Raw genomic sequence first — 25,152 nt, 5'->3', positions numbered from 1 at the left:
TTTAAACACAATGTTTATGCATTACAGTGATATCAGTGTCCACCTGACATCTGGACTTTTAATATGTGTTAGCATGATGAAGACCAGATTTCTGATTTATTTATATGTTAATTGATGTTTATTGATAAAAAGTGTGTCTTTTGTTCCCATTAGATTGATACAATAACTAGATAAGACCAGACTGGAAGACACAGAGGAAGCTAACAGCTAACTTCCCAAGAAGTTTCAAAGTGCTTCATGAGTCTCATAATCTTTTGTAACTTGAAAAATCACAAACTCCTGGTTTCTATGGTTACTGATTTATACACCCTTCCCTTCTGCCTCCATCGTCACAATTCAAACCGGGAAAGACAAAGCTCACCGGACAGACCAGAGTTTTGTATCCAATATGGCCGCTCACCGGCCATATTGGATACAAACAGACGTAGTGAAAACTACAGCTGATTTAATTATCAGCTCTTCTTATGGTTTAGTGTTAGATATTTTTATTTGTAGAATATAAATTTTTAAAACATGTTCCTTTTGTGTTTGAACACTTAAAATGAAGGGACATATATTATGGACTTGTATTGCTAATAGCATTTAGCACCAAATGCTACATCCATTGGTTTTGCATCATAACCAGACAGTATAATATGTATTTTTTCTGAAATCATGCTTATTCTCTTTCATAAGACAATTTTGAATCCACTTTGGATCTGGCAATGCATCAGTAGAACATGTTAGAGTTGTCTGTCTTTTTTTAGTGAACTTTTATTATTTAATAAATAAATATAGTAAAGGGATCAGAAATAATAAAAGTGAGGGGAGACCTGGGGCCTTGTTTAGTTCCCTGAGTTTACTTCCTGGACGTTTTTGGTTGAAGAGGGCCACATGACATAGAATCTGTTTGTAATAAGAGGTCAGACCACAGATGGACCCTCTACCTACAAAGTCATTATGTGCCGTGTGCACGTAAAGGTGGTCAGTGCTGCTTCCCCAAAAGGCCTGACCCTGCATTTCAGGTTTGGCTACCTGAGTTTGGGCACCGTTGCGTCCTCCTCCGTCTGATTGTCTGTGCATTTTGTTTCAACCTGTACAGTTCGCGAGGTGTGTGTGTGTGTGTGTTGGTGTGAGGTCCAGGTCTTTCTAACACTGTAGCAAGTCTATTGCTTTGATAAAAAGGCATCACTTCACAGAAATGAGAGAAAAAGTACATAATAAAACCACAAGCTGTTTTCAGGTAGAGAGGGAAGCTTAGTGAAAGCCAGACAGACGAATGAAACTCTTTCCACCGGAATAAAAACCTGATAATCTCTGAACATCAACAAAAACACAACATGCTGATTAAAACAATGACATGAAAGTGAGACGGTTCTTTTTTCTTTTTTTTTCACAATCTCACCAGCCTCTTTAGTGGATGATGACCAGCTGATGATATCAAGTTTGTTTTGGACAAGTTAACATTCATTCAGCCTTCAGGTCCCACCAGGTGGCAGAGATGCGACTCTGACCTGCGTTTTCTGAGCAAGTCATTCAATCAGCCATAACATTATGACCACTGACTAGTGGGAGTGAACCACTGACGTCCTGTTCAGTCCCACATTGTCATGTTTATCCAGAGACTTTTACTGAAAACTTCGCTGCACCCAAACTGATTACGCAAAATTGATTAAACTCGGCTGAACATTTTGAAAGAAAGGGACGCAAAACGCGTTTTTATTCTGACAATAAATTAGTTCAATCAAGCCCCAAACAATGTGAAAACTAGATGTATTTTGTCAGTAATTTTGCTGTATTATTAATAATACAGGAAATTCAACACCATTCCTATCCTATAGGAAATACAATGGGCCTATTTAATTTGCTTTTAGATTTTTTTCCATCGAGTCAGAAGTATTTGTGAGACCCCTGGCTAACGTGTGAAGACCCCAAAGCATGAGGACGCTTCTGACATTCCCAGGTGTCTCATAAGGGAATCCTGATGGGACTGTGGTTGTTTCTGACTCATAAGGTAGACAATTTTAAACCCTAACATATTACTGCATATTTAAGGATTTGCTTCCTCTATCACCACGGAGATTCATAATTTAAACGTTAGACCACATAAAGTCTCCCTCCTTTGCCTTTTTCATCTCTTCGTTAGCAGAAACCCAGCCTGGTTCCTCAGCTGCAGCTCAAAGTGCTGATTCAGGTGGAAAGGTGTCAGGACTCTGTGCGGTGCTGTTTGCTGGGCCCGGCGCCGTCTGACGGCGCTCAGACCACTCAGCTCAGTCATGTTCCTCTGTGTGCGTCAGCAGAATGGGAGAAGCCCATGAACTAGATCTGATTTTACATTACATGGACGGCTGGGTCTGAATGCTGCTAAACTGGACCAGAACCTGAAGCCTCCACATGTACCTCTAACTGCCATGGTTGAGTCCAGACCTTCATAATAATAATAATAGTAATAATAAACTGACCAACACTGAAAAAACACAAAATAACACCAAGTATTTGCTTTAGATTCCAGTACTAATATCTTGACACAATTGAAATTTGACAAAAATAACATTCAAGTGACTTTTCTGCAAGTCATAGCTGCTTGTTTTGAGTCATTAATTGCTAAAGTGTAAGTTCCACAAGTGGATTTTTTCACTTAAATCAGGAAAATGTCTCAGGTGGCGCTATGAGGGCAGTTGGTCTGGAGACATAAGGTCTTTATCACGATAACACATTTTGCTAACTGATAAATTGTCCCAGAAATTATCATGATAAATGATAAAACTGGTTTTATGAGACCATTTTTAAGTCATGTATTGATAATGGCATAACAACACTAAAGACCAATAAACTTTAATTTTGTAAAGAACACTTAATACTGGAACTGTAAGGTATTTGAAATATGTAAAATAAGACACACCAACCAAAAACAATAAATAAAACAGAAATGGAAACCACAGACAGTCGGACCAGGAGAAAAATGGATTATTTTGTGCCTGTAAACAAAACTGGCCTTCCAAAAATATGGAAATGATCAAGCTCATTTAAATTTTTCATGCAACTGATTGATTCATTGTGGACCACAGGAAGAGTAGCTATCGTTATGGCGATGGCTGTAGGGATCCTAATAAACAAACATTGCTTAGTTGTGAAGAAAATCTGCCAGTGGAACTATAACTTTTTAAATCTATATGTGAGAAACTCCTTTATCTGGCTAAGAAGTTACTTTTAAGTTAGTTTTGTCTTACTTCAAGTGTCCTGTGGAGATATTTGCACTGAAAACAAGACAAAACTACTTGGTAAGATTTTGTGTTTTTGCAGTGTTTTCCTTTCCCTCTTAGAGGTTCTGGCCCGGTTTCAGTCCAACTGAACATCTGATGATGTCAGAGATCATCTAGAGCGAAACGATGAGCCACTGACCCTGTTAACGGGGCGCAGCTGGTTTGGAAGGAACGGCGAGCTGACACAGTCATAATGTTATGGCTGATTGGTGGAGGTGTCAGGAGTCCTGTATATGACATTATGTTTGTGATATAGTGTACATGTGTGTCACTGCATGCCAAGCTGCGATTCAGAAATGTAAAATAAGAACTCAGTTCATTTCACCATCATAGCACCATGACATCACTGCTTCAGCTTACAGTGTTGTGATTACAGAGAGCTGGAAACGAAGAGGAGACAATACTGACATGATTGGATGAGAGCGCCGATCACCATGGCTGAGATCTTCACTGAAACATGACTCACTCTCTGTCACGTTTTACAAGATAATAAATATGATTATATTCACCATCTTAACATCTAAGAAATGATTTCAATGTGTGAGGGGAGGGAAGGGAAGGGGTTAGGGGTCACGAACTTTATTTTGGCACAAAATCAGATTCCCTATGATGAGTAGTGATTGTGGTTCTGGCCAGCAGTGAGGTCGTGTTTGTTATTCCTGACCAGCCTGTGGGGCTGAGGAGCAGTTTAACACAGCAGCGTTCCCTCAGCTGTCGGCTCAGTCTGAATCTCCCATTTGATCAGCTTGTTTCAGTTTAGTCTGACTTCAGGGGCGATTCTAATTTTTGCAACAAAATAAAAAAATTCTAATTTTGCATTTTTTGCTGTGGGGATCTGCTAAGAAGTTATGAGTACTCAGTATGTTCCCTGAAATAGAGAGCTAGCACCTTAGTTTGATTCGTTTCCCCAGCTGTTATAGATTGTCACAAAGTGTTTTAAGAGTCTAGTTAGAGTATTTCTGTGTTACAAAAATATAGCTCTGCAAAAATCTAACCAAATTGAAAAAAACAAATCATGCTTTATACATTCTGTTCTAAATGACGTTGCACATTGTTTAGCTTTTCTCACTGAATGGAGCCTCATCTGATAGGTGTGATATTCCAGAGAAACATTTCAGATTATTAAGATGAACAAAAAACAATTTTCATTTAAAACATTGTAGCAAAAATATTTCCTACTGCTGCAAAAGTAATCTGGTAACTGTCCTCAAGTACAAGCATACAGTCCTAACCTTAGCCACTATGATTAGATCAAAGGCAGACCATGCAGCTTAGCCACGTTTATTTTAACACCTTGTATAATCAAGTAAGAATGCTTTCGGCATTATCACTTCTTAAGATTGTGTTTCTCTTTATTATTATTTTTCAATGTTCCATACATTTTTCTGCACTCAACTAATTCTGCGCTTAACTATTTTTGCTACTCGGTATATATAATTTCAACAATTCCTATATCAAAAGGTTCTGCTTCTTCTGGAGCATTTTACTTTTGGTAATTTCAACTATGATACTTTTTGAAATACAATTTCAATTTCAAAACTCTTATTACAGAAGAGTTATTTAGATTGCGACTTTAAATAAGAACTAGACGAAATGTACGAGTTGCTAATTGTGCAGAACAGAACATTTGGTTCTGCTTACTATAGAATAACAGCAGCAGCTGACTGACAGACGTCTTGCATGTTTACCAGCTACTTTATTGTGTTTCGTCTGTTTTTCTAGTAAGAGTGGGAAAAGTGCAGCAGACTTCTTTCAGCCAGCTGCCTAGCAGTGTGCAGCAGAACAGTGGGGGTTGTGCAGCTCATTCGCAGCGGCTGCCTGCTTCCAAAATTCAGATTTTTCCGAGAGCTTCTGAACGCAGCTTTATTTGATATGAGCAGCTGGCTTACGGAGTGAGTCAGGAGACAGTGGGATTCCTCAGAACAAAGTGAACGAACCAGAAACCAAATGGAGAATCATCAGAGCTGCTCTGATTCTCTGCATCAGGTCAACTTTCACTGAGTTTCTGTAGAACATGAAGGAAAAAAAAAAACAATATCTCCATAGTTTCTAACGTTCAAACAGCTGTTAATAAAATCACCATTATGCCAACTGTACAATTGTCAAAAAAGAAAAAAAATAACTAGAGTCAAATTGGAGGTGAGAGGTTATATGCACAAAAATAACGACAAACCAGGAAAAGAAATAAAGGCTATTCACATGTACCCGCAATGTGAGGAATGGTTTCATCCAAAACTAGACCAGGGAGCTAGTCCTAAACTATGGAATGAAGTGACACTCAGTAGTGCTATCAGAGAGTTCGGGGAGACGGGCCTCCGGCTGGTACCGCCCCCGAGACCACCAGGGCGCCCAGGCTTTGGACAACGCATGTACACACAGTCCATACACACTCATACACTGCCGTCCGTTGGTCAGTCCTCGAAGACCTCCAGGAAGAGTGGAGGGAACAGCTCGGTGGGACACTCCACTTTCATGTGGAGGAAGCGGCTGGCGTGGCAGGCGCCGATCATGCGAAGGTCCGTCACCTTCATCAGCAGCTTGGGCCAGAAGTGCGCCACCTTGTGCTTGCGGTAGTTGATGTAATGTTCGAAGGCCAGCAGGAACTCTTCTTGGCAGCGCTCGATTCGCTCCACGCTGGTCAGGCCTGGACGATCTGGGCACACAACCACAATTACTATGACAACCAGGAGGCGGCAGAGAATCCTAAACAAGTTTGCTGCAGTTAAAGGAGCAGCTAATTTTCTTTTTATGTGAACAGGAGGCAGATGTCATAAGTTAATGCTTCTTTCTGCTCCTTTTCAGTCATCATTTATTTTAGTTGTCACATGAACTGTTTATATTTATTATTGAGTGAATAAAGCAAAACTAATAAAAAAAATGAAATGAAAATAAAAGGTGATCATAAAGTAGGGGTGGGCGATTCACACTGAAAGTTTTTTCACAATATTTTTTTGGTGTTGTGATCATTTTAAAGGTGACTTTTGTTTAGATAGCTGTATGACTCAGCAATGATAGACTAACGAGCACACACACTGCTCCTGAAGAACATTCCCATGGTAACCAGGTTCTTTAAGACACCAGTCACATAAAGAAAAGTGATTTATGTTGCTGAAATGCACATAGCAACAGCATTTATAGTCAGATTTCCAAATTCATTTGTTGATACACTTTCATTGAACAAACAGTGAAAACAAATAGTAAAAATAACAATCCTGACAGTTTTATGGGTTTTAAAATATGATTAATTAAAATTTATCATGCTAATAAATCAAAATCTTATCAGGAAAATGCATTTATCACAATAAACAGCCACCCCAGCAGAAAGTAACTTTTAAACTGGTATAAATATTAGCAGGAGTTTTGTTCATGTTCTGATGGCTGGATGATGTTGTGAATTGTTAAACTGAACTCGTTTATTCTCTTCAGGTTCTGTCTCTCTGTCTCACACACTATAACCAGGCTTCTAATTTAACTTCCTGTTCCACGACGTCTCTTGAAAGCTGAACCGGAGATGAAAGATGTGTGATGCTAAGCGCTAACAATTGCCTTTTCTTTTTATATTTTTGCGAAACTATTTACAGATGTTTTGTATGATTTGGTCCTGCTCTGTAAACAGTTCATGTTAACTTGAATGACCAACATGGAATTCTTCTTTTGCACTTTGACCTTAGGACATTATTTGATTTGTATTAAGAGTTTTGAGAAGGTACTTGAAAATGTTCTTTGCACATTTTCAAATAGCATTGAAAATGTGCAAATCCTTTCCCAAGATCCATGTTTAGATTCCTTCTTTCTTGGGAAGGTTATGTGCAGCAATTCCAACTGTTTTGTAGGACCATGTTAGGGCAAAAATGAAACATAAAACATTTGCAATTTTGTTTGCAACTTTTTGAAAAAGGTGATTTTATGCCAGGCGGCGTCCTGTAGGCACTGATTAAAAGTTGTTTTCCTTAATTCACATGAGAAATGATTTTTACACTAATGTGCTGATTCCATGTTACAATATTTTACTGCCATTGATTGCTTCTAATACTTGCTGCTGTCTTTATGTGGGAAGTAATAAGCAACATTAAATGACGATAAAAAATGGAAGCTGTGATTAAAACTAGAAATGCTTCCAGTGAGAAGAACAGAAGGGTAGCTTGGCCCCGCCTCCATTCTGCATGAGCAGTATTGATCTTCATTGAGGAGCACACAGACCCAAGCTAGCTGGACAAAGCTCCTCACACTGATTATGTTAATTAATTGATTGTTTAATATGGATTTCATGTCAAAGCCAAGTATTCACTCAATCTGTGCCTCAACAGGAGATGGAGTAAAGTCAGTGTTTGTGGACGGAGCACACACCAAACAATCTGCCGGTTTAAAGTTTAACGATTAATATAAAAACATCTATAAAGTGGTCAAGAATAAAAACAGGAGAGGAGCAGAGCAGTGGGTTTTCATCCGGCTTACCGGACGACAGAAGGATTACAGCCTGCAGGAGAGCCACCTCAGAGTCGTCCAGGTTGAAGGAGGCCAACGACACGCCCAGATCAAAGATGGCGTCCGACACCACGCCCAGTCCTCCGTTTTTCAGCTGACCTCGAGTCACTGCCATTTCCCCGTTGAGCGTGAGGGTTTCGCTGTCTGGGTCGTAGCGTACGGCCGCTCGTAGCGACATGATCTCCATGCAGCAACCTTTCAGCAGGATGATCTGGTCTTCACAAGGCAGCTGGGAAAGTCGGGACACACACAGACCACGGAATGTTAATGACCGTCAGAGAGTGGAATCACACAGAGGAAGAAAAACTCAACACTGACGACAGACAAGTAACTCAACACTAGCAATGTTAATGGTGGCATGATGCTAACAGCATTAGCATTAGCATTAGTGTTATCTACTAAGCATGGAATAACTTAAGACAGCCAAAGTCTAAAGTTTTATAATTTGCTTTAGAATGTAAATTACAATGAATATTAATACCAGTTGTCATATTAAATATGTAATTTAATTTAAGCTTTCAAGATTACATGATTTCTTTCCAATAACTTCAACAATATTTACTTATTATTATTATGCCATATTATGTGTAGTACCCCTTTTATACCTTGTTTATTCATATATTTTGAATTATATTTTATTATTTTTAGAGAAAATTATATTTTTAAAAAATCCTATTTGACAAGACAAAATATTTATTCTTTCATAATTATAGAAACATAAATAATACACGCAGGTAAATCTAAAATAATATTCTTTAGTTACACAACTTTGACACTGAGAAAAGTGTCCAAATTATTTCCAGCTTTTTCTTGGTGCTGTTAATGTTTTGGATCAGTTTTTTGCCGGCAGCAGAGCTCTCGCCTCTGACACCTACCTCACAGAACATTGGCAGTTTTTTGGCAAAGTCCACCACTCGGGTTATGGCAGGGGTGATAATTTTTGTAAACTGACTGAAGGCTTCAATATCCACTTTGTTTTCCTCAGCTGCATTGACCATGGAGGCTTGACCACAATCCTCAGGCTAGAGGACAGAGAACAGGGAAAAGTATCCAGTTTACATATTTTATGATTTGTGTTTTATTAAAATAACATTCATGTGTTGATGTTGGGAAACTAGTTTGGGGCCCTGTTATGATTTTATTGGTTATAGCTGCAGGTTCTTACCTTAGTGTCCTTCACCCCTGCTGCACTCTGGTCAGAAGTATAGAATAAATTACATGTTATTTCATTAAGAAGCATTGCTTCCTCGACCTGTTGGATGATCAACAGGAATCGTGAAGTTTCAATGAAGAACCCGTGTCAAGTCAACTAAGAAGAAAACAAGTTAAACTGAAGACAGATGAAAGGTGAGCAGACAGAAAACAGGCGCAGAGATGAAGGAGTTCCAGCTGAGTTTCTGTGGTGGGATTAAAACACGGAAGTTTCCTTCAAACAGCCGCATGCTAATTTTAACAATAGTCACTAATATGACTGTTACTGGGCTAATTTTACACAAACATGGTTTTAACCATGAGAGACATGAGAGTATACAGATAAGAATATTCAAATTGAGGACAAAAACATAACGGGGCTGAAAATATACATGCTACAAAAACGTAGTTGGAATCCTGACACAGAAACTCAAGATGAAATTCCCAGCAGACAAACTTAATCTGAACAGAATTATTAGATTAAACAGAAAAAAAAGCAAATTTGTTAAACAAACAAAACAGCAAAAACAGCTCTGAAGCATAAAATCAGAAACCGCTGAAGAGAGAGAAAAAAACAACAACAGCAAAAGAGAACTTTGAAAGTAAAATTGAGTGATTAGTAGCAGCAGTTAAAGGTTGTTGCTTAGAGACAGACAACATGACAAAAGTAAGATGTTCCATTTTAAATAAGTGCTGCTGCGTTCAGGAACACTGTTCTCCTTCGTCCAGCTAACTCTCCTCACCTCCTCTACAAGGAGATACAAAAACAACACATGGACATATTAACACAGGGAGCAGTGGAACAGTGGCTGTGGAGGCAGAGGGGGAACAGGGCTGTGATGGGGCTGGGGGCTCGGATGAGGCAGAGTAAATCAATGCAATGACGGCTGTGGTGAGGAAGAGGAGGGGGGCGGGGGGGACGTCTCACCAGGAATTTCCTCTTCTGCTTCCAGTGGCTGCCCTGAGCGTTGGTGGACATGTGGGCCTCCGTCACCAGGCGGATGAGCTCCCACTCCTCCTGGGTGGGCTCCAGTCGGTCCCACGCCGTCTTCTGCAGCTCCTCCTTCCGCCGGCGCTCCCGGTTCTCCTCAATCAGCTTCCGCTTAGCCAGCCTCTTGCTGTCGTCCAGAACCACTGGAGCCGAGCGCAGCGGCGGAGAGCGGGGATGATGAGAGCAGACAGGAAGAGGAGGAGGAGAAGGGGGTGGGGGGGGCAGAGGGGAGTGACTCAGCTGGCTACAAATCAGCACACAACCTAAAGCTTACACACACCCTGCATTCACAACCAGCAAATGTTTTATTATTACAGACGAATTATGAGACTTGTTAGTTTGTCTCTGAAATGAATAAATATTATGGACAGACATAATTTAAGCTGAATTTCCTATGTTTATTTTCGATCTAATGAACAGCAGAGAACTGGAAATATAATTTCATAAAGATTTTTTTGTTTTTACTAATAATTAATAATTTTACTTTTTTCAGTTTTTCTAACTGCATAGATTATAATTAGGTTTCATGTTGAGGGTTGTGTTTGTTAGTTACATTACATTAATTGTGAATTAGAGCTCTGTAATTTTTAGTTTTTTTAAATTAAATAATCAATAATTTAGAATAATTCTTCTAAATGAGCTAATATTTTGTTAAAAAGTTTTCATTTTGTAATTTATTCTAATCCTAAATGTCATGTTTCATTTGCTGTAAGCAGAATTTAAAAAAAAATATATATATATTTAACAGAAATAACTATATTTGACTATATTTGAATGGCTGGTATGAATAACGTGGACGAACTAATTTAAACATTGTTTCTTAAAAGTTTTTTTTTTGCATTCAGGGGGAAAATATTTACCATGCTGAATAGCTTTGTTTTATTTGTATGGAAAAAGCATCAGAAATACCAAGTGTTGAATGCAGTTTTGGTTTATAATAACATTATGGTGCAGTGAAACATTTTTTTTATTAAAAACATCCAATGTGTGTAAATGACGTCACACGTCCAGTTTGTGCAGATTATTTGAAACAAAGGTTTTAGTGTACAGATTATCAGACATCCCCTGGGTTTTAAAAGGATTTAAGATGAATAGGTTAAGAAACTATTAACACACACACGCACACACCCACACACACACACACACACATTAAGACAAACAAAAACAATAGGAGTTAATGTACTCACAGTCTGTTGCCATTCCTACCGCTATGCACTTCTTGAAGCGACATTCTTGGCACTGGTTCCTCGTCACCTTGTCGATGACACACTTCCCCTCGTACTTGCAGGCGTAGGTGGGGTTCAGGTTCTTCTGAATGGTTCTCCTGAAGAACCCCTGCAAAGGAAGCGGCTGCATGATCAAGGCTGATCAGCGATAGCTACGGCTGCCTAACATAACCAGAAGGCCCGTCATGATACCTTGCAGCCTTCGCATGTGATGCAACGGTAGTGGTAGCCTGTGGCTTTGTCCCCGCACACTACACACAGCTCATCCTTGTCCAGGTAGCTCGGTATGTAACCTGCAGGCAGAAACACAGAACAGGGACACACTTTATTGTGGTTGTATTTAAAGCACAGAATATCTAACAGTTACTCATGAAGCTCCTGTTTCTCAGATCCAGTAGAGCTGATCTGATGCTGAGCACAACAAGTGATGCTAAGGAACTGCTGGCATGTTTTAAACATCTACATTTATTCACTTACAATAGTTCTTTGTCAGGAATGCAGAATTAAATGCTTAGATAATTTGATAATTTGATAAAGGCAGTGAAATGCAAAAGTTTCTCTATTCTTAAACCGAATCCAGACTGGTGTAGAAATCTGGTTTTTGTTTGAGGTTTTAACTTGATTAATTTGCCTTTGTCTGATTTATAATTACAAAAGTCTAACAAATGTAAAGACATCAATATGAAACTACTTTAAATCACACACACGGAACCCCCCCCCACACACACACTATTGTCAGTTTCTACTATGTGTGAATAACATATGTTAAATGTGTTATGTAGAATCCCAGCCCCAGATTAGTTTTTTCCTTCCAAAGTAATCTTCCAGCTAACTTCGTTAACATCTTGCTCTGGCCCTAATGGGATCAGAGCTTGGAGCCGGTCAGTCTTCAGGATCGGAGGTGAACAAACTGATCAATATCTATTTAGGGCTTTATTAAAAGACAAAAAAAAAGAAATAATGAATCGAACATCAGCCTTCTGCTGCCTCGGCATCAATCAATACAGAACCTAAACTCGCCTCAGTCAAACCCTCTGGAGCCGCCTTCCACTGCGGGATGCCAGGAGTTGTGGCTTCATGCTGATCACACTTAATTTAAAAAAGCCGCACAGCATCGATTCATAAATCACTACAGAGTCAACACTAATAATCACATAGATCTAATCAAACTAGCTCCTGGAGGCTGGATTAATCAATGCAATGTATGGATTTGGACATGCAGCAGTCGACTCCACTCATACAAATCATTTTGACCCAGAGGTCCAGATGCCATACCTTTTCTGTGGGCCCCTTGCATCCACTGCAGATGTGAATAATCAGGTTTAATCTCAGGAAAATACTCAGGCTGATGGTGGAAGTGGCTGAGAGGAACCTCCATGTTGCAGAACTCGTTCTTAAAGGAGGAAGGGCCGGCAGTGTAGGAGCAGGAGTAGTGCTGGCCGGGGGGCCAGGCCTGCTCCATGCAGGGCGGGTGATGCAGGGGCTGGGGCTCGTAGTGTCCGTAACCGGCCCCATCCCCGGGGTACATGCAATGCTCCCCGCCACCCTGAACGGCATAGCCCCCGACCCCAGAGTGGGGCATCTCGTACATGTCCGGTATGCAGTAGTTCATCATGAAGAGCCACAGAGCACCATAAACTAACCTCAGATCTCTTCTCTGGAGTTAAAAAACAGGCAGGATCAACCAATCAAGCTAAATAAATGAAATATCCATCCTCAAACTCCAAAAAAACCCAAAAAAAAACCAAGAAAAAAAAACAACTTCATCAAGTTGCACCAAAGAAGAACAAACATTTGATCCAGCAAATCCACGGAGCGCAGACTACACCTAGCAACTGCCCCACCCGCCACCACCCGGCCGAATTGGGAAGCAGAGATTTATGACGACGTAGGGCACTAATCTCACACTCCGCAAATCCTTGATGTGCCACTTCCACTGGCAATGTCACAGATTAGGATCTTTGTGTGCCGCACCTACAGTAAGCAATTAGCCAGAAGATCCAGGGTGGAAAGAAGCTCCAGACACACACAAGATGATGTGATGAAGAGGAAGAAGCATCTTCACCCAGACAGCTATTCCAGCTGAAGCATGACTTTACAGACCTCACACTTCTGCTACCTCCAAGACTCCCCAACTCCCTCAATGTGGTTCTAGCAGCTTGTCTTTTAGATATATTTATTGAGAAAGCACAACCAATTAAAGTGTACAATCAGCGTACAATATCATTTCACTTTTGATTGAGAAACAAGCTACAAAAATAAACTCACCCACTCTGTCCATGCAACAAGACATACAGTAAAAATTATATTTAACATTTCACTTGACACAGAGATTTAAGGTCAAATTATGAGGAAAAAATTACTATAATAAAATCATTAAAAGATTTGAAACAAGGCAGCTAATTTTGATCACTTTCATGGGGACAATATCCATCCATCCATCCATCCATCCATCCATCCATCCATCCATCCATCCATCCATCCATCCATCCATCCATCCATCCATCCATCCATCCATCCATCCATCCATCCATCCATCCATCCATCCATCCATCCATCCATCCATCCATCCATCCATCCATCCATCCATCCATCCTTTTTATTGTCTATTACTAATTATTAGCACATGAGTAACATGATGAGGTCATGGTCCATTTCAGATAATATGCTTATTCTGAACTCAGCCATATTGATCAGGCTCTCTGTTCAGTAATGAGGGGATAAGCTTTAATGCGATCAAGTCTTTTTATTGAGATTCTGAGGCAGAAACATGAGGTTGCAGGAAGCAGAACACACTGAGCAACACACACTGATCTGTCATATTTACTTCAGCAGCTGATGTTCAGATGATTGACATAACCTCAGTGATTCCAAAGCTGAGCACAAGAAAACATTTGAGCTAAGAATGACAACCAGATCCAGACTGGGAGTCCCAGTCTGGATCCTCCAGAAGTTGCTGGTTCTGATGAAGCAGTTGAGATGCGTTCAGGTACCATCCTGTATCAGACAGAGGTGGAGTGAGCTGACTGTATATGGGCAGAAAGTGTTTCAAATGCAGGCTGTTGTTTTATGATGACCACAGCAGCAAAAACATTTTCTCACAAAATCACAAAATGTTCTGTGAAGAGGTTTTTAGCACAATGAGTCTGTGAGGTTTGGACTGTTTCTAACTGCAGCAATTATGTGACAAACTTTATGAAATGTATCTTTAGATCACTGCTAATAGAGACTTATTTAGCTGTTCCTAACTCAGACAGGTTATAGCACAGTAAACATGAACCTGCTCCAGTTTGTTAAAATGTGCTCTGTACTAAAGTTTGAAATAGTTACTGTTCAAAACCTGCTGGCGTTTCGTCTGTCTCTGACAGACCGACACAACGCTTCCTCTCTTTGACTAATGATTCTCTATGTTTTTCTTTTTCTTACCACTCTTATTAAGCTAACACTGTTTTAAAACTACAGTTGGGAGACTATTTGCAGGTGTTGCATCCAGAGTACCTGAGCAGGTAGCCTGACTAACCAGGAAATGCTAGCTGTGCTCCTACTACTGAAAGGTCAAATATTCTACCAACCACAACTACTCAGAGACTGCTGCTAGATTTAGAGTTTCTTTTATATTTCTTTGCTACAAAAGAAATGTCAAAATCAACATGAAACTAAATTTTATTGGGAGTTTTGTTATCAATATGTTAAATGAATTTCTGCAGCAGCGATAATAGCGGCATCTGCTTCCTTTTCCACATAAATACTGGACAATGATGATATTTTTCTTCAGGTTTTCCCGCTGAGAGAATCTCCCTCCAGCTGCTGTCCAGCAATAACAATTTTTAAAGCAACCTGAAGATGAAGCTCTGATAAGAAAACTATTTATTTCAGTTCAGTTAAATAAAGATCTCAATTCTTTTTGCTGGTTAGAAATAAGATGGTTTAGTTTGAAGAAACAAGCCTCCTGTATTTTTGTGTTTCTTAGAGAATCAAGGTAAATAATAATAAAATAAACAATATTTATTAGAGGAATACAATATAAATGCTATTTATAGTCCCATTCAGCTGAAATTCAGGTTAATTATTGATTAAAGTTTAAGATTAAGACTAGGTTGTTGTGTGCGCGCTCACGTCCCTCTTGAAAATGAGACCTGCATCTCGCTGTGGTTTTACCTGGTCAAATGAAGAAAATAATAAAAACTGACCAACACAGCCACTCAGTGTTAACCTGGGAATCTGAGGCAGGACTACATAAAAACTGTTTCATGTATAGAACAGCACAGATCTCTGTAAACATGCCACATCTAACAAGAAAAGCACTAATAATTCTTGCTCCAATAAACAAACAAACTATTATACTTTGAGACACACTTTAATTCCCAGCTAGATTATGATCAGCACAGGCGCTGATAATCCAGTAATGCAGCTTAAACCTTGAGACAAAAAGCCTGACAAAGTGATTATGGGTCCAGATATAATATGACGCTTAAAGTGTCTTAAATTAACTTAAACGTTGACTTGTGTTGAAGTAACAAGCAGCAGTGCAGAGTGGTGGCTTTTTAATCTCATTAGCTGCGGAGTAAAAAAGGACTTGCATTATCAGGATGCACTGTTGTTTGGCAGTTTACGCATATGCTGCATCATTAAGCCTCACACGAGCCTGACGTTAGCGATGTGTGATGGTTTACCAGCTTCAAACCGTCGTGAGCTGTGTAAATAGTTTACACAGTAAGCAGCTGCTGTGTTAAAGCAGCGAGCTCAGAGAGTCCTTTAATTAGTCGACTCAGAAAAATGTAAATGAACGTATTTAGATGAGTAACAACTATTCCAATCTAGCAGCTAAGTGGATTCATGGCAAATAGATTGTTTCATTTAAAAATACTTTATTGATCGTAAAAGAAAATGAAATTTTATTGTAAGTCATTGATTCAAAATTCTTCAGTTATTCTGAGGGGTATAATTTTCACAAAGTAATAGGCAAGATGTTAATAATTCAACGCAACTCATGTTCAGTCCTCACCAGCAGTGTTAAACACAACTCTGGTTAGGACGTTTTAGCACAAGCTGTTACGTACTTAGAAGCAATGCTGCTACTGAACTGAAATCCTACATTAGTTGTTATTAATTTAAACATTTTATTGCTTTTACAAGTCAGTCATGAGCAACAACAAAAAAATGCAAGTCTTGTGATGTAACTAAATTCTACAAAACAATGACAGTTAAATAAAAATGTGTAAAATAAAATAATTGACTGCATAAATATTCCCTCCTTCCAGTCAGTATTTAGTATTTGCCCCTCTGGCTCCGTCCCAGCAGGGAGTCTGTGTGGATCACTCTCAGTCATTCTGCTCATCTGGACAGTGCACTTTTCCTCCATTCTTCCTGCTAAACCCTTCCAGCTCTGTCAGGTCAGCTGTGAACAAGTCCGGACTTTGACTAGGACACTCCAGAATCTCCCACTTGTTGTCCATCTCTGTATCTTTAGCTGGAAGCTTCGGTTCGTCGTCTTGCTGGATGATAAATGTTCTTTGAAGCCGTATTTCTCTGGCAGATGGAAACTAACTGTCCTCCAGGATGTTTCTACATTTCCCTCAGTTGGTCTCCATTCCACTCATTGTATTGTATCATCAACTGGCTGGACCTCTGCTAGGTTAAGTCAATCACCTTAAAGGGGGTGAATATTCATGCAATCACTTTTTTTATATTAATATTATTTTAATAGAAATCAGTTTTCACTGTAACAGAATTTGTTTTTTGTCAAAAACCGCCAAATTTAGTTGATTGTGATTAATTTGTTAAAGCAATAAAACGAGTAAAACATGGCAAGGTTGAATACTGTCACTATTTGAGATGGTTTTTTCTTTCCAGGTAAAACATGAACATTTATCACAATCAAATAAAGTTGGGGAAATCCCATTTTAAGGTGAATTGTATTTTAAAACCAAAATACCTTAGCTAGTCAGTTTTAAGTCATAATTCTAGTTACTGCAGTAAACTTTAATGCAGGACAAACAAAATAATCAACAGAATGGTTCTGTATAAAACAGAGAGAGTAGCAGCCTTGTTTGGGTAAAAATGATCTGATCTCTTTATTCTTTATCCTTTTGTCTGAAAAGATTTTTTTTTAGCTGAACAGCTCACAGTCTCCAAACAAAATGGTTTGGATCAGTAAGCCAAAACCTGAACCCGGCTTAAAGAACCTCTGAGTCCCACGGTGGGGAAACAGCTGCTTTATGAGACTTCATTTCTACTGGACCAGCAGCTAAGGGACATTCACACTGCAGTAGAAGACTGATTATGAAAAAATAAATCTGAAAAAGCATGAGATGGTGAGGGAGTCAACTGACCAACACGCTTCCACCAGGATGCTGTTCCCAATGATTTTGATTTGAGACGGCCTGCTGGAACTCTGATGTCAAACTCTCCTATAGAAAGCTGTCCTCACTAATGTCAGTTTATTTTCATGTTATTACCTGTACATTAACATCAAAATCACTGAATTAAAAATATTGCAACACAACACAGAACAGTAGTCTGCACTCAGTCACAGTTCCCATCGCTTGAATAGAATATCTGACAGGGAATTATGTTTCAGATGCAACGTGTTCATGTTCTGTGTTCCGGTTCGGACGTTCAGAACGACTTCCTGTCCTTTACATCCACAACTGATGTAATGTGGAAATTTGTGACCAACACCAGAAAGATCAACTTGAGGAAAATCATAATTCATACTGGCATCACAGCTGCTCTAGTGCTTTTAGCAGCTCAACAATCCATAGTTGTCCTCTGCCTTCATTTACATCTGCCTCTGACTACGAGACAGAGACAGGTCTGGGCTGCAGACAGATCACTGATGGGACAAGAATACTTCCATGGAGTCAAAGAACATTATCTGCTTTAAAAATCAGAGGACATGTCCACCATGTCCATCCGACACGGACATTTCCTATACATTTACAATAGATAACTTGTGTGTCTTTGCCTCTCTAAGCTTTAGTTTGGCTCACTCAAAATGTTCTACTTGTTTAAATTCTACAAAGCCGGTTATTTAATGGCAAAGTTACATAAAAGATCAGCTCACATTTAACACATTTAATCTTTTTATTTTTAAAACACACCCACCATTCTGAAAACGTGTTATGTATTAGTGTTACTGCAGTTTTCGGTCCTGTATGTTGAGCTGTTTGATATATGATGATCCAGATTCTAATAATACAGAAATGTATCTAAAAAAAACTAAAACAAAATAAAAAACACAGACAGTAGTGCTTCTACAGAAATCATAGTAGAATTCAATATTGAAATATTATAATTTCAATTTTAACTACAAGCTCACTTAGGATGAGAAAAATTTTGACTTTATTAAAGAATATTAATTGGAGAAGTTGTATATCATTACTTTGTTAATCTCACAGTAATATTGGCCTTATGGATGTTCAGACAAAGCATTAAAATAACCTAAATGACATTCATGGCAAAATGAATGTTTTAATGTAACTAAGGAGTCAACATGAATATGTTAGAGAGGCTTAGCGTGGGGTTAAGGCTGGGTTAATTCAACAAGTGTCACTGTGTCACATTTGGATTCAATCAACATGCAGCAGCTTTTCAGAGACAGGTCCTATGAGGCAAATCTGCTTGCAAAGAGGGCTTGATACCAGTTTAACTTTTTGATGAGGTGATGTCCTTGACTGGGCCTAATCTTGTTTGCAGTTTCCTTAACAACTGTCGACAAACTGTTAAGCATCCATCAGACAGTTTAGGGCAAGTCAATACTGAAACAATCTGTTGTCTGATCTGGCTGCACCTTACGGTGGGTTTCAGGTCCGCCTGTGCTCAAACTATTCCCCTTATGTTTTTATTTAGCTGAATGTTTGTCAGACTGATGATAATATCTTATTTATAGCTGCAGAAAAAACTAAATCTAATAAGTAATTTTAACATACGGTTCAGCCGATCTTTTATGTACCGTAGTCATTAAAAGCTGCTGTACAACTGGTAATGTATGCTTAAAATCAGAACTTATTCAGAGCATCTGCATGTAAATAAATTTAGTTTTTTTATATACTTGCAGAGCTATAAAACAATTAAATTAATTTGATTATATTGAGATTTTTTTTCATCAGATTCTAATTTAAAATAGGGTCTTGATTTTTTAAATAAATTTTAAAATGCTATTTTATTATAACAAAAGTTATAAAAAAAATGTTCAGAAATGCACGGCACCTTCTGAAGCATAGCTGTCAGTTTTAAACAAATGAAGGTAAAATGTGATGGACTCACCTTACCGGTCAGAGAGATCTGCATCACTTCGTTCTTCTGAACATGCTCTAATGAAAAAGAGCTGGAAATCTGTTTCCACAGGCAGAATGCATGTTATCCTGGCAGAGTAAACACCTGGAGATCCGTCTCGCGGCAGACTCCAAGTATTCCTGCCACACAGGTGGATGAAGCGCCATGGCCTCTCTGTTCCAGCTAACAACACACTCGCTCCTTCATGCCTCTGTTTCCTCATCATTTTTCGCCGCCGTGCCGACGGGATCATAGTTTCCCAGTCAGAGGCGCCTAGCTGCAGTGGCTCAGCAAAGGGCTTTTACACAAATATATTCCCTCCCTGATTGATCACTTTGCGACTCAGGGGTTCAAAGCCGGTCATGAACAATATTTGGATGTCAAGCATCTCTTCCACCCAGGGGCCCTCAATTAACACGACGCCCCGTGCCAGATGTCCCCGGCTAGTCCGTGTTACCTGAGGAGGCCACATTAGATGAACCTTTCCCAGTGAAGTTCAGGGTAAGCCCAGGGGAGCAACAGAAGGCTCCCAGGTTGAAAGTTGAAGTTGGAGCGGATTATCCGCAACGTCCCCATGGCTCTCTTTCATACTACTCTAGTGTTTTTGTGTCAGAGCGGTCGTCAGCAGCTCTGTTTCACTGAGAGTCTGACAGCGTGTCACAGAGAAAAATACCACTAACCTCCAAACATGCGACTGCTACACAAAGACTTTTCTATTCCTTTCACAAAACAGCCAACATTTGGTAAAGAGTCAGAAAACACACTGTTAAAAAGCTGATCTATTAGAAGGTTCAACTTTTAAGGTCAAGTGATGCCAGCTCATTATGCAACTCTGCAGCTATTCTTAACATCCCAGTGACTGCAACAAAAACCAAAAGTAGGAAGCACAGCTTTACCAGATAACAGGCATTTATTGTTACTGTATACATTATGTATATATTTCTTCACTCTTTTTTCACCTTGATTAAAACTACCACACCACTAACTTCACCAGATAAACTTCCCATAATCCTGTGCTGCATCGCTATCACTGTCACATGACCAAACAAACACATTTGTCACATCACATCAACCTCCTCCCCTCCTCGTCCAGAAACAAACGGCAACAAGATGGTAAAAATATCGATTGTTAATATCAGTCTTATTTATTGATATGTTAGAAAATGACTAATGTTGACCAATACCGATTTTAGTGCTGATACATGATGGATCCCTAACATGCTGTGTTCTACTGGTCACTCTTAGACCAGAGTGGAGAAAAATTGTAAGCATGTCACCAAACATAAAGTCATTATATCTTACATACAAACTGCAATTACAAGACATGTTTATCCTAATTTTTAAAATCTCAACTCCAACTTTTGTTTCATACATGCAAACGTTTTCTCCTATAATACTATGACTATGCTTAACTGTGAGTTTTTCCAATAGATTTTTTGATATTACTTCCAGGACTGAACCCAGCACAACCAGGACACCAACTCTTCTTCTGCTGAGGGACTAGATTTAGAAATGCCCTCTACAGTCAAACTGGGGTTTACAGGAAGAAATGTGTTTGGGTCAGCAAATTAACTTAAAGCTTCATAAATTACAATCCAATTCAAACATTTCTAAGTTGTCAAATTCTTGTTGGAACCCTAATGCAACAGTCAATTGGCAAGAAAGTCATGTGCTCCATCTGCCACCTGTAGGCTCTGCATTAATACTGAACATAGAAGCCTGGCACACTGCTGTGATGTTCACACTGTCAGAACCACAGAGTTAACAAACTGTAAGTGCTTCCAGAGTTTCTCTTTAATTTTATTTTTAGAAAATTTTATTTATCTTTAATTTTACAAAACAACAGAAATTAAAATTTTAGTCCTCCTGTTTAAACTAAATTCTGAGAATATTATGAATGGATACATATAATTCTTGTCCTGGATTCAGTTCAGCTTAAGTCTGTTTTTTAGTTTATGTGTTTATTTCAAACATATTTACATTTACAATTCAGATGCCATAACATATTTAGATAACTATTTGTTTGAAAAGGAGCAAGGCAAAAGTATAAACTTATTTGAACTCTTTCTTTTATGTGTATTATTTTTACACATTCTTTATTTAAAGCAAAAAAAAATCTAATTAAAAACAATAAAAACCAACAAAACAAAATAAAAATAAAAAACACATAGCTATATATTCCTACGTAGAATGTAATTCAATTAATTCAATTTAGTGTTTCCAGGTAATGGTAATTCACAACACATACCATCTCAAGGCACTTGAAAAAAGAGCTTCAGTGTGTGGATGCTCTGGTTTCTCAAAGCTCATATTGGATTACAGCAGATGAGCCAGGTTCTGGTTCTGGTTCTGCAGGTGGTTTCTTCCTGTTAAGTGGGAGTTTTTCCTCTCTACTGTTGCTACATGCGTAATCAGTATGAGGGATTGCTGCAAAGTTAGTGACTCGATGCAACCTGTCAGGTTTCCTTTCCTCCAGTTTGAATAATAAACTGAACTTGATGTATTGTTTGATTATATATTATATAAGGTTATATAGTATATTTCTGCATACAAACTGCATGTTTTGAGAGAACATTTGTTGTAAACGTCAGAACAAACATATTTAACTGGTTAAATTTAAATCAAAATGGCTTCCTCTCCACTAACTAATCCAATATTTCTGATGAAAATACTTTTATTACATACCAGTAAAACAGATTTTAAAAAATCCAGCTACAGCCAGAAACACAGAAGTTCAGATAAAATTCAAAGAAAGGAACCGGACATCTTGTCTAATCTGTAAGTTTGTCCTTGAGGTTCTGATTTGGGAAGTTTAGTCATTTTGATTTCAGCAGTGTACGTATCGTCAGTTTTAAACCAGATGAGCTGGGTGTTACTGTGTCCAGTTCGGCCATTTCCCCTCCCTCACAGAAGCTGCTATCCTCCTGGGTCTGACTGAACAGACTGAACTGATCCAACACATTCTGGTGTTTGGAGAGTTTTTACGTCATAGTTTCAGTACTGTGTAGAAAGTGACTATGGTAGCATGTTGACTATATACAAATCATAATCTATTAAATTAAAAATAAACTACAGACTGGGCTAACAAGTCAGAACACTACAAACACTACATTAGTTTCTCTTCTTTACTTTCTTTCTCCAAGTACCCAATTATTTAAGTCAATTATTATATAAATATATTTGATGTCAGAATAATCTACATTAAATAAGAAAACGTCTCTTTGGGATTATTTCATAGATGATTTCCTTTCTTTTTACCTTTCTTCCTGCTGTAAACCACTGCATCACTTTTTCTTTCTTTGGACTTCACTGATAAAATGAATTACAGTAGCTATAAAAAGTATTCAAATCCTTGGATGTTTTAACCTCTTACAATTCAGTCATGAGCAACAAAATGTGGCTTTTTTGATTAAAAATGACAGAAAACACATTTAACAGAGAAACAGTTTTCAAAGTGAAAATTGAATGATAATGAATTACAAATATTGGCCATATAATAAGTGTAAATTAGCATAAATATTCCCTCCTTCCAGTCAGTATTTAGTATTTGCCCCTCTGGCTCCGTCCCAGCAGGGAGTCTGTGTGGATCGCTCTCAGTCACTCTGCTCATCTGGACGCTGCACTTTTCCTCCATTCTTCCTGCTGAACTCCTCCAGCTCTGTCAGGTCAGCTGTGAACAGGTCTAGACTTTGACTGGTCCACTTCAGAACCTCCCCCTTGTTGTTTTCAGATTGTCTCTGTGTGTGTTTAGCTGGAAGCTTCAGTTCGTCGTCCTGCTGGATGATAAATGTTCTCTGAAGCCAAAGCTCTCCGGAAGATGGAAACTAACTGTTTGATTTACCAGCAATCATTTGACCTTTGACCTTTCCAAGCCTTCCAGGAGCTGCTGGAGACGCACCACCACAGCACGATGCTGCCACCATCATATTTCACAGCAGGGATGTTATGTTTGTGGTGATGTGCAGTGTTTATGTCCTCTAAAAACAACATCTTAATAAAAAAAATCTCATCAGACCAAAGAAGTTTCTTCCTCCTGACCATGGTGTCTCCTCCCACGTGCCTTTAGGCAAACAAACTCTAGTCCAGCCTCGATGTGAGTTTTTCTCATCAGTGACTTCCTCATCGCCTCTCTCCCATAAAACTCTGACAGGTGAAGAACCAACGTTGTCTGCAGAGTCTCTCCATCTCAGCTGCTGCAGCTTGGAGCTCCTTCAACGTAGTCATGGTAACCTGGTGTCTTATCTCACTAGTCTCCTTCACGTAGACTAGATTGTGAGGACGACCTGTTCTTTCGTGTCTTGATGAACTCTGGGGGATGTTGATAATTTTTTTTCACCTTCATCCCCTGACTTATACTTTTCACTAACCTCTGATTTGCTTGGAGTGTTCTTTAGTGTTCATGCTGTCGTGGTAACCAGGAATGGACCTTCCAGAACCAGCTGTCTTTATACTCCAGTCGCTGCAGTCAGCTGGGTTCCATTCCACTCACTGTGAGGCTTTAAGTCAATTACTAAATATATTTGATGTCAGCTGGTCTAGTTCAGCAACCAGCTGAACTAGAGCAGTCACTTTAAAGGGGTGAAAAACACTTATTTATGTCAAAATATTTGTATTCATTAACATTATTGTGAAATCAGTTTTTGCCTAAACATCAATAGTTTGTTTTCCAATTTATTTTGTCCAAAAAGCCACATTTTGTTGAGCATGATTGATTTGTAAAAGCAAGAAAAGGGTAAAACATTTATAAGAACTGCACAGAGTTAAATAGTCTGGCTTTATATTAACTATTATTTTCATCTAATGACTCCTAATTAAAGCAAAATCACTCTGAGAGACTTCCTGCTGCATGAAATGGTTTGGAGTGAAAGAAGGAGCCACAGAGAGAGGAAGCCTGCAGGAGGCTCAGCCACAACCCAACTCTGGATGAGATGGACAACAGCCAGGAATTCTGTTAGGAAATGATTGGAATGAATCCCAGTTCTGTCCAGGTTCACCTGCACAATTTGAATTCTTCAGAAAAACATATTCATCTGAGGATATGACAATAAGACAAACAGTTTTATGCAAGATGACCTCCTAGTGAAAATACATTATCTGAATGGATCTGAAAGCGTGAAAAAGTTCAGAGAACACAGCGATTCAGAATGAACCTGGGTAGTCTGCAGTGGTGGCATAAAACAGCACATTAAACCTAGACTCACATTTCACTGTAAGACACAGTGGAGGCGTAGTCATGATGCGACGGTGCAAAATATTTTAGACACAGATGCTTGAGGCATCATAAAATGTTGGGTCTAATTTGGAAAATGGAAAGTTTCAGAAACCATCAGCACACATAGGAGATGTAAGACGTTTCTGGACTGGAGCAAAACAGTAAAAATTTATTTAAGTATTTGATGAAATGATTTAATCAGATATTTGCAATCGAGGCCAACCGGTGCATCTGGGCTTGTTTTTCAGCCTGGCTTTTTTCCCCCAGTCTGATGGTAGTTGAAAGAACAAGGTCATGGATCCAAGCGGCTCAAATCAGCTTGCTTTTAAGACAGTCTGTGTTTACCCTGGGGATGTGGTAAGGAGCTCACTCTTTCAGGGGGCTCAGGGTGCACATTACCCTTTCACACTAAAAGGGATAGTGTCAAGGTGACTGGGACATCTGAGCAGTTCGTCTCCTGGACATCATCCAGGCCAAGTGTTTGAGACAGGTTGGAGCAGGAGGAAGCTGCGGGGACACCCAGCACAC

At 39.0% G+C, this 25,152-nt stretch overlaps 1 protein-coding gene across 5 annotated transcripts in view; it reads right to left on the bottom strand.

Annotated features, from left to right (window-relative positions):
- Positions 1-4,798: 4,798 nt before the first annotated feature.
- The window catches only part of thrb (thyroid hormone receptor beta), a 102,706-nt gene continuing 82,352 nt past the window's right edge, over positions 4,799-25,152 (bottom strand). For 2 of the 5 annotated variants that reach the window (XM_032580913.1, XM_032580914.1), the window contains 7 exons: positions 11,328-11,428; positions 11,097-11,244; positions 9,847-10,052; positions 8,893-8,979; positions 8,603-8,749; positions 7,698-7,956; positions 4,799-5,895 (listed from right to left, as the gene is read on the bottom strand). In XM_032580913.1, the coding sequence (XP_032436804.1) occupies positions 5,654-5,895; positions 7,698-7,956; positions 8,603-8,749; positions 8,893-8,979; positions 9,847-10,052; positions 11,097-11,244; positions 11,328-11,428 (1,190 nt within the window). In that variant the 3' untranslated portion in view covers positions 4,799-5,653. Of the gene's footprint in view, positions 5,896-7,697; positions 7,957-8,602; positions 8,750-8,892; positions 8,980-9,846; positions 10,053-11,096; positions 11,245-11,327; positions 11,429-12,410; positions 12,766-25,152 lie in introns of those variants that run through there. The other 3 variants (XM_032580916.1, XM_032580917.1, XM_032580915.1) reach the window with 3 other exon arrangements.

Source organism: Xiphophorus hellerii, chromosome 13 (genome assembly GCF_003331165.1).
Source record: "Xiphophorus hellerii strain 12219 chromosome 13, Xiphophorus_hellerii-4.1, whole genome shotgun sequence".
Lineage (NCBI taxonomy): Eukaryota > Metazoa > Chordata > Actinopteri > Cyprinodontiformes > Poeciliidae > Xiphophorus > Xiphophorus hellerii.
The sequence above is the reverse complement of the archived record's forward strand: the minus strand, read 5'-3'. Positions and strand labels throughout refer to the sequence as shown.